This window comes from Megascapheus bottae, chromosome 37, assembly GCF_031878675.1.
Source record: "Megascapheus bottae isolate mThoBot1 chromosome 37, mThoBot2.hap1, whole genome shotgun sequence".
NCBI lineage: Eukaryota > Metazoa > Chordata > Mammalia > Rodentia > Geomyidae > Megascapheus > Megascapheus bottae.
This window is the reverse complement of record NC_143545.1, coordinates 295,455-305,045: the sequence shown is the minus strand read 5'-3', so window position 1 is coordinate 305,045 and position 9,591 is coordinate 295,455. Positions and strand designations below refer to the sequence as shown.

The 9,591-nt window shown below is 52.9% G+C and overlaps 1 protein-coding gene across 1 annotated transcript; it reads right to left on the bottom strand.

Annotated features, from left to right (window-relative positions):
• Positions 1-492: 492 nt before the first annotated feature.
• On the bottom strand, positions 493-8,747 carry Atp6v1e1 (ATPase H+ transporting V1 subunit E1). Its single transcript, XM_090325331.1, has 9 exons — positions 8,624-8,747; positions 5,559-5,624; positions 4,597-4,706; positions 3,900-3,966; positions 2,429-2,518; positions 2,039-2,107; positions 1,539-1,633; positions 1,242-1,329; positions 493-977 (listed from the first exon to the last, which is right to left on the bottom strand). Exons 1-9 carry the CDS (start codon positions 8,654-8,656, stop codon positions 915-917), a joined length of 681 nt encoding a protein of 226 aa, XP_090181457.1. The 5' UTR covers positions 8,657-8,747; the 3' UTR covers positions 493-914.
• Between the last annotated feature and the right edge of the window lie 844 nt (positions 8,748-9,591).

The following is a 9,591-nucleotide window of genomic DNA, read 5'->3' as shown; positions in this document are numbered from 1 at the left end:
AAAATCTTTGTTCCAAGGGCTACTACATTTCTCCCCACCTGCCACGAAACGTCCTCCCTGTGGGGGAGGGACATGCCTGAATACTTGGCTTTAGTGCCTGTTTTCTCCCCACCTCTACCACAGACCACTTGTAAGACCACTGGCTTTCAGCCGGCAGCTGACCACCTAGAATGGAGGGAGGCTGGTAAAAGATTTAGTCTAGCACAAGTAATCTCCCTGAACGGAGCCTACTTTGTTCAGCATAGCCAGGAACCAGGGTGTGAGGCCCCCAGTACCACTCCACCAATTGGAAGTTGTGCGCCTTCAGGGGTGGAGGGTGTGGCACGTGCAGGTCGCAGTGGGTACAAGGGCCAGCAGCTAGGAATCTCCAAATTGGGCATTTAAAAACAGTAAGAACCTTTTAAGGTTGGCTCCCCAGGCCTGGTTCAAGTGACCTGCCTCCCCCGGTCTCCCGAGAAGGTTTACTCTCAACCACAAATTCTTAGGTGTTAATACCCATAAAGCTTATTGTTTTAATAAATAAAGAACATAGATGGCAGAGGTCTGAAGTCACATTTACAGAGGAGGGAAAGCGAGCTACTACTACCGCCGGGAGATATGCATTCTGCATGCACGTTACACCAGAGCGGGGTGGAGCAGGGCATGCAGGACACCCCGACACCAGACACGGGAACAGCAGGGCAGCAGAAGACTCAAGGGACGTCCACACGGCACCATCTGATTTCCACCTTTATGCTGCAGAAGCCACCAGAGGAACCAGCGGTGGGTGGGGGCCCACGCTCAGGGAGCCTCCCAGCACTGTTCTTTTAGGCCAGGGTGCTAGCTACAGAAGGGATGGATCCATCGGTACGTCCACCAGCAGAGAGGAAGCTCCTGAGGACTGGAGCCCAGTGTGGTCTGCACCTCCCAGAGGCTCAGTCCAAGAACTTCCTGTTGGCATTCGCACCAAACAAGGCTCCCCGTACTTCTGGCATCATCTGTGAGAAACAGAAGCATAGTCAGTGGAGGGACCCGTCAAGAACCACACACGGCTAGGGGCCCTCGCTTCTCAGCTGTACTGACAGACTCAAGGTTCAGGTGGAGAAGAGGGGCCAGCGGTTTACCCCTCCTCACGTAAACGTTTCCAGTCGGTGCCGATGCTCACTCTTTGGGGAAAGGAACAAATCGCAAAGGCCGTGAGAGCCTGTATGCGCTGCACGGTTCTGATGTGCTGCTAGCGGGTGAGGAAGGCTCCCGCGTACCTGCTGGGCTATGAGATCCAGCCGACTCTCCAGCGTGTTGGACACCTTTATCTTGCGGTCCCCATTATAGATCTCAACTCCACCAGCTCTGGATAGCACACAAGAACAGCAGTCCTTAGATTGGCACTTGCTCCACAGCAGAGCTATGGTCAAGTGCTAACCGCAAGTGAAGAAAGAGCTACAGGACCGTGTCCTGGCCCCAAGGAGTCTGAGCCCCAGTAATGGACACTGAAAATGAGATAGGCCAGAAGGCCATTCCCAGAGGCAGGGCGGATGCTAACAGCAGGAACTGCTTACATTTCCTCAGGCAGGTAGGTCTCCTGGTCAATCTGGACGTCAGCATCTTTTTTGGTGGCAATTTTATACATGGGAATTGCTTTTTGCACTGCAGCCTGAGAAAACAAACAGCGAAGGACTTTTTCTTTTAATGGATATGGAAGCAGGTACAGCCAGGCAATGAAGGACACAAACAAGAACAGCTCTGCTTGGGTATGGAAAACAGTGCCAGCAGTGAGGCAGAGGGGGCCAGGGAGAAGCTCACTCTCCCTCCAGGGGGAGTCAAACACACAGGGTCCTGTGTTTGCCAGGCAGGCGCTCAAGAACAGGAGCCACATCTCTTGAGTCTTGTTTTTCCCCCGCCACGACTGCACACACCTATAATCCCAGACTGTCTCTAACCAAAGAAATTATAGTCTTCCAGGAAATTAACACCTGCAGTGTGTAATCCCCGACAGGCTGGGTTTATTCTCATAGACGCAAGGACAACGTGTAATTTTTTTAAGAAGTGGAGTGCGTACCTTCACCAGGGGCAAGTCTTGCTTCCTGCAGCGCACAAACATCCGTGGCTCCAACAGCTGGTACAGGCCCTGGGAGAAACAAGTTGATTCCGTGAGTGGAGGACGCACAGATGGAGAATCCAGGAACAAAAGGCACGTGAACAGACCCACTGCCTGGGTAAGGCTGAGCAGTGGCAGTAGGGGGGCTGGAGCCCAGGAGTGAACAACTGTGTTGTGGCAGCTATTCAGAGGTGAAGTGGACTCGGGGAGACTGGAAGCTGGGTGCTGTGAGGTCATGAGAGGTCACAGCCCTGCCCTAGCCCACCCCACGCTGTAGGTAAGGGGAAGGAAGGTGAAGCAGAGGTGGAAACGGCTGCTCCGACACAGCCTGGTGGACAGAGCTCGGCGTACCTGGAGGACCAGCCCGTCCAGAAGCACTTGGTATCTGTTTGTGTCTTTCACCACCTTGCTGAGTCTCTGTTTTGCCTCATTCAGCAGATCCTAAACCAGAGGAAAAAGCAAGAGCATCACTTACACAGGCTTATGACGACCGCCTCACACCCTGCCTGTGGGTTTTTGTTCAACACGTCCCAGGGCACAACAAAGCAGATGCTTTATTAGTACACACTGATACAATAAAGGAAAATTCAGTCTAGTGGAAGACTAGAAGAACCCCTGCAATAAGGATAGGCCATTACTGGGCCAGCAGAGGCTCACTTCCGAGTCTAGCTACTCAGGAAACTGAAATGTGCAGGATCATGGTTGATAGCTAACCTGGGCAGAGCAGACTGGAAGAATTCACCTCCAAGCCCTGCACTGGAGGCTGAGATCTGAAGAGTAAGGTCTGAAACCAGTCCAAGCAGACAAATCTACAAGACTTATCTCCAGTTACCCGGCCCAAAGTCAGAAGTGGAGGTGTGGTGCAAGTGAAAGTGCACCAGCCTTCAGCAGAAAAGGTAAGGGGCTCACTGCACCCAGGCCCTACAGAAAAATATCTTTAAAAAAATAAAAAGGCTGGGTGCTGGTGGTTCACATCTGTCACCTAGCTTCTCAGGAAGCTGAGATGTGAGGATCACAGTTCAAAGCCAGCACGGGGAAAGAAAATCCGTAAAACTCATGTCTGACTCAAGTTTTAGAAGTGGAGCTGTGGCTCAAAGTGGTAGAGCGCTAGCCTTGAACGAAAGAGCACACAGAGTGCCCTGATGGCAAGCTCCACAAACATCCTCAAAGAAAAGTCAGGGGGAAAAAACCAACAAAAACAAAACTACGCAGAATAATAAGCACTGATGACTGATGTTTATAATGCTAGCCATTCACGATTCTGAGCCAGCCCTGGAAAGAGAGACTGGTACAGAAGGGGAGGCATAGCTTCAGGGCTAGAGCCCCAGACTAGCAGGCTCAAAGCCCTAAGTTCAAACCCCAGTATCCTACACTGGCTACCATGGAAAGGAAGGGAAAGTGGTCAGGAAAAGTGTGGCCTCTCGTTCAATCCTACCTGCTTGTGGGGTGTGAGGCCAGCCTTTAGCTTGCAATCCTCCCGTCTCCTAACCGCTGGAATTACACGTGTGCATACCCATCCCCCGCCCGATCCTCTTAACCACCCCGCACACCAAGTACCTTAATCAACAGACAAAGTGAGAAATAAGGAGTCAGCAACAGTAAGGGAGCTCTACTGCGAGTACTTTCCCAAGCATACAGCTTAGGAGCCTTGCCTCACCGAGCACACCTGTAATGCCATTGTTGAGGAAGGCTAAGGCTGGGGGGGGGGCTAGGAGGGGGGTTTCCAGGGCAACCTGGGCCACACAGCAAGACCCCATCTAAATAAAGACAGGGGATCAAACCTTTATAGAAGTGTCACCGTTTCTCGGGGTTAGCTACTCACAGTGATGAGGTCGTCTCTTGCTCTGAGGACCTTCAGCCTTGCCTGATTCATCAAATTGGACATCTGACTGCAAAAGGTATGGGAGGTTATTGTTACAGACCAAAACCATGTGGCTCCCTGTGTGTGTGCCCGGAAGAGGTGCTGAACACGCCTTTTTATTGGTTAAGGAGACCCACACAGGGTTATCCTTGGTGGTGTCTCTCAGCTCATTTTTTTGCCAGTCCTGGGGCTTGAACTCAGTCTGGGCACTGTCCCCGAGCTGCTTCTGCTCAAGTCTAGCACTCTGCCACTTGAGCTGCAGCACCACTTCTGGCCTTTTCTGTGTATGGTACCAAGGAATGGAACCCAGGGCTTCCTATGTGGTAGGCGAGCACTCTACCTTACTAAGCCATATGCCCAGGCCCAACTTATTTTCAAAGGGCAAGTTTTGGGGAGTGGTGGAGATTGGGTCCAGGCTTTTACAGCAACTTGCTCTTCACTAGGAAGAGAGAAGCTGAGCAACTTGCCCAAGGGCACATTAAGCACTGGTGGCACAGCTAAGACCTGGGCTCCAAAGCTGTTCTGTTCTCTTATCTCATGAACGTTTTCTTTAGGGGAAAACCAATGCCAGAGATGGGACTTTGTGCATGCTAGCAAGTGCTCTGGGTTGTACCCGGGTCCCATGCTTCATTGGGCTTTTGAAATCCTCATTTCCTACATTTTCTTTTGCTGCTCAATCTGCTTTTCTTTCTTCTCATAGTATTCCATTATCTTCAGTCTCTGGGTCTGCACAAGACGGCCTTTCTCAATGTTGAACTCTTCTTCAGCCTGCAGTGTGAAATTAATTAGCATCAGTCCCATTTCTAAACCAGAAAATGTACTGTGATGTCAAGTCTTCAAAGATGACTGGACGATGGTCTCTACAGGCCCTGAGTCAGGAAAAGCATGATGTGACCAAGGTCCCCCGGGCTTCAAGTGCATGAGGCAGGCACCACTGAGGCCGTTCTGCCAGCCCCCTTTGCACTCCTTGCTTTTGATGCCCAGGCTGGCTGGGACTGGAATCCTCACCCTATTGGTGCCCCCTTGCACGAGTGGGATGCCACCATGCCCCAGAGCACCCTGCCATGGTGCTTGTTCCATAGCTTGGTATGACAGGCCCGCCTCACCTGCCCACTCCTTGGTCAGAATGGAAGCTCTCCAGTGGAATCTCCACTCCATTTAACTTACGAGAGAGCTGCCATTCTTGGCTTATTTTGGTTTGTCATCCCATATTCTTTCATGTTTGAGACAGGCTTGCTATGTAGCCTAGGCTAGCCTTGTACCACGGCTCCTGAGGGTCAAGATTACAGGTATGCACTCTCTCTCACAGTACTTTTTTCTTACTAGTGGACTAATGAAAACAAAAAACAAAACAAAACCCCAGAAACCCACACAGTACTGTCTGTGAAGTGTGTTCCTATAAACGCAGTCTGTGAAGAATACTACTTTATAAGGTGGAAAGAGTTGTCTTTTTTTCATAAATTAGACAAAGGCTAACCATCTTTTATAACTTACAAATGCCTTATAGTTTACTTCTATTTTTATCAGGTGAAATAAATGCAGCAAATAATGTTTTACTAAACTTAGCAAAACCCAATACTATGAAACTTTGTAACTTAAAAACTAGAATATGGATCTCACCTTTGCATCGATTTCTTCTGCTTTCTCATTGGCTTCTTGTTCGATAAAAGCCATCATATGCTTAATCTGTAAGGGGGGGAAAAAGCATCTTATATTTGAAAAAAAAATTTTTTTTTAACAGTCCTGGGGCTTAAACTCAGCCCGAGCACTGTCTTTGGGCTTTCTCAAGGCTAGAGCTCTACCACTTGAGCCATAGCACCACTTCTGGCTTTTTCTATGTATGTGGTACCGAGGAAGCTAACCCCGGTCTTTGTGCCTGCTAGGCAAGCACACTACCACTAGGCCAAACTCCCAGCCCCTTTACCTTGAATTTTTATTTGGAAGTATGATGTGTAATTTTCCTGACCACTTTTTTTTTTTTTTTTTTTTTGCTTTTTGGTGACTAATTGGAAATCTGAGTGTCACAGACTTCCTTGTCTGGACTGGTTTTTAGCTGTAATCCTTAGATTTCAGCCTCTTGAGTAGCTAGGATGACAGTCCTAAGCCACAAACGCCTGGCTCTAGCTGAGGCTTTTTAATGGTTTAGGTAGGGCAGGGAGGGAATATAGCTTAGTGGTACAGAGCTACATTTGCCTAGCATTTGAGAAGCCTGGAATTCCACTCTAGCCCAAGGAGAAAAGAGGGAAAAAGAAAAAGTGCTACTCTAAATACAGTAATCAAAACTGGTGTTTCTAAGTGCTACAAGAGTATAAGACTGGTGAGCAGGCCTCTATAGAGGTGAACTCTGATTCAAACCTGTATTATCCCCCCACTGCCCGTGCCGCAACCTCAGCTACCAGATTTAACTGGATCGGCCTGGCCTAGGGCAAAAGGCACCCTCAGTTAGTCAGGTGAGGTAAGAGAGGCCTATTTACAGTCAACCAAGAGTTCCCAGAGATCAGCCCACTGAGCCCAGAAACCAGACCTTCAAAACACACTTTCCTTTCTGCTGACGCACTTTGGAGCTGGGTTCCTTCAGCTGTGTTGGGGGCTGCAATATGGGGGACTACATTCAGGAGCTTAAGCTTGCCTGGTGAGTGCTCCATGCAGTGAGGTGCTACATGACCTTTGGTCCTTCACATAGTAGGTGCTTCGCACTGAGTCTACACTGCTGTCACCACGGAAGCAGCAAAGGTCAGAAGATCCAGCCTTGAAGCCAGCACCGGCAGAAAAGCCCACCAGATTCTACTTCCAGTGAATGAGCAAAATCCTGGACTGAAGGTGTGGTTCAAATGCTAAGGCACCGGGCTTTAAGGTCAAATCCTATTATTGCCAAAAAATATTGTAGGGGGTAAGATGGAGCTTAGTGGCAAAGGACTTGCCTAAGTAAGTACCAAAATAGAAAAAAAAGTCCCCCCCCCTCCTCTCCCAGTTATGGGGCTTGGACCTAGGACCTTGCTGTTCCTGAGCTTTTTTACTCAAAAGTAGAGCTCTACACTTTAAGCCATGGCACTGATCCATGTTTTCTGGTGGTTAATTGGGGATAAGTCTCAGCCTGGGCTGGCCTGGACCTGCGATCCTTACATCTCTTGAGTAGCTAGGCATGGGCCCCGGTGCCTGGCCTGTAGTTCTACTTTTTAACCTTCTGTGTGTTTAGTATGTTGGTCCTGGGGCTCCAACGCAGGGTCTGAGTTCAAGGATAGTGTTCTACGACTTAAGCCACAGCTCTACTTCTTGCATGGTGGTAGTTAATTAGAGATAGGAGTCTTACAGACCGTCCTGCCTGGACTTTAGCTTAGTGAAAAAAGACAGACGTCACTGCTCCACAGATTCAGTTGGGAATTGACTGAAAAGAATTATTTATTTTTTTTTTTTTGCAGAGATGGAAACATGGAAGGGGAAAAAAAGACTCATCCTCGATTCGTAAACCAGTGAGCGCTCTTTAGTCAGAGAACTTTCCCAGTACTTGGTGGAGGGGGGAAAAAAAAAAGACTTTGAGTTCCCTAAACTGCACAGACATTAAATGGCAGCCTCTCCTTTTCTGGAAAAAGTAGAGGCTGTCCAGTTACTAGATGCAAGGGCCCTGGCAAAACAAAGAGAAGCCATTACTCTCTGCCCATCGCCCCTCCTGCTCCATCTTCTGAAAGCACTGTCACCCAGCTGCTCAGGGCCCCGAGCTGGGGGTCTGCAGCCTGCTGTGGTCCGGGTGGCAGAGCGCCCGGGGCAGGGGCAGGGAGGACCCCCGGGGCACAGGAATCCTCTCCACGCAGCATCATCACAGGGTGTGTGAAAACCATTCCACCCGCACCGCCCTCCCCCCCTCCCCGCCCAGCCCCTCTGCGGCTCCGTCACAAGGGATCACGTGACCCAGCGGGGAAACAAGTTCACCGCTCTGCGCCCAGCCCGGGGCCGCTTTCGGCTGGAGCTACGGCGCCGGCCCTGGGCGGCCGTGCTGGGGGGAGGCGGGGCCTGCGGGGGGCCGTGGCCTGGGGATTCGGGATCTGCGGGGTTCGGGGCCTGCGGGGTTCAGGGTCCGGGGCCTGCGGGGTGGTCTGCGGGGCGCGGGGCCGCCTCGGGGCCTGCGGGGGTCCGGGAGCCCGGGTCTGCGGGGCGCGGGGGTCCGGGAGCCGGGGTCTGCGGGGTTCAGGGCCTGCGGGGGTCCGGGAGCCGGGGTCTGCGGGGTTCAGGGCCTGTGGGGGTCCGGGAGCCGGGGTCTGCGGGGTTCAGGGCCTGCGGGGGTCCGGGAGCCGGGGTCTGCGGGGCGGGGGGGTCTGCGGGGTTCAGGGCCTGCGGGGGTCCGGGAGCCGGGGTCTGCGGGGGTCCGGGAGCCGGGGTGTGCGGGGCGGGGGGGTCTGCGGGGTTCAGGGCCTGCGGGGGTCCGGGAGCCGGGGTTTGCGGGGCGGGGGGGGGTCTGCGGGGGTCCGGGAGCCGGGCTCTGCGGGGCGGGGGGGTCTGCGGGGCGCGGGGCCGCCCCGGGGCCTGCGGGGGTCCGGGGTCTGCGGGGTTCAGGGCCTGCGGGGGTCCGGGAGCCGGGGTCTGCGGGGCGGGGGGGTCTGCGGGGCGCGGGGCCGCCCCGAGGCCCGCGCTCGTCCCGGGCCCACCTGCGGCCACCACCCCCCGCGGGACCCGCAGCACCCGGAGCTCACCTGCTTCTGCACGTCAGCATCGCTGAGGGCCATGGCGGAAGCGACGCGACGACGGTGGGCAAACGACCGAACGGAGGACCGAAGGCCGGACGGCGGACGAAAACCCAGCGCAGCTTCCGGCTCCCCTTCTTTTTATAAGCCCGACTTCCGGTTCCTGGCAGGTGACGGTGAAGCCCGAGTCCTCTCAGCCAATGAATGGAGACCAGGGCCCAGGAAGGCCCGCCCTCGCCGCGCCCCGACACGCCCCGCAGCCGGCGCATGCGCGCTGCCCGCGGGAGGAGGCCCGCCTGGCTGGGGAAAAGCTGGAGGCTAAGGGGCTTCTGTATCCGAAGCTGGCGGAAGCTTAAACGTTTCATAGGTAAGCCAGAATTAAAAAAAAAAAAAAAAAGTCACTTAGCCTTAGTTGAAATGAATCGACCTTGACGGGGCCTCAAAGCCACGACCACCCGAGCTACAAGTCCCTGGCCCCCAAGAGTGGCCATTAAGTGACCCAGGCTCCCGTGTCTTTACCTTTCTAGACATGTCCGACCATGTTACTGGTTGGTTTCCAGGACTTGCTCGGAGCAAGTGTACACATCGTATTTTCTGTTGTTGAGCCTCTCCCTCTCCCTCGCTGGGGACCTACTATATTTCCAGGCCATTAGTTTTCACTGTGATAGTATCAATAGACGAACCTTGGCTAGTGTCACCCTAATAACGCCAGGATGATTGTCATCGAAACGACAGGCCTCACCCAGGGTCACACAGAGAGGAGGTCCAGCTCCCTCCCATTTTGACGGGCTACTTCAGCGAGCGACGTTCTAAATGACAGACAGCATTTTCTAAGAAGCCCAAATCCTTAGTTGTTCACTAAGGAAATGGAGGTTCTGACCTCCAATAATTAGTGAGGCTGCGCTGTCGGTGGCTGACTGGCAACGCCTAGGCCGGCAAACAGGAATTAAAATGGAGACTGCCCTTCAGGTACAGGT

Coding starts and splice junctions, on each gene's coding strand:
- Atp6v1e1 (XM_090325331.1), bottom strand. CDS start 8,656: ATGGCCCTCAGCGATGCTGACGTGCAGAAGCAG. Junction 5,625..8,623: donor ATGCTGACGTGCAGAAGCAG/GTGAGCTCCGGG, acceptor CCCCCCTTACAG/ATTAAGCATATGATGGCTTT. Junction 978..1,241: donor TGGATCTCATAGCCCAGCAG/GTACGCGGGAGC, acceptor TGTTTCTCACAG/ATGATGCCAGAAGTACGGGG.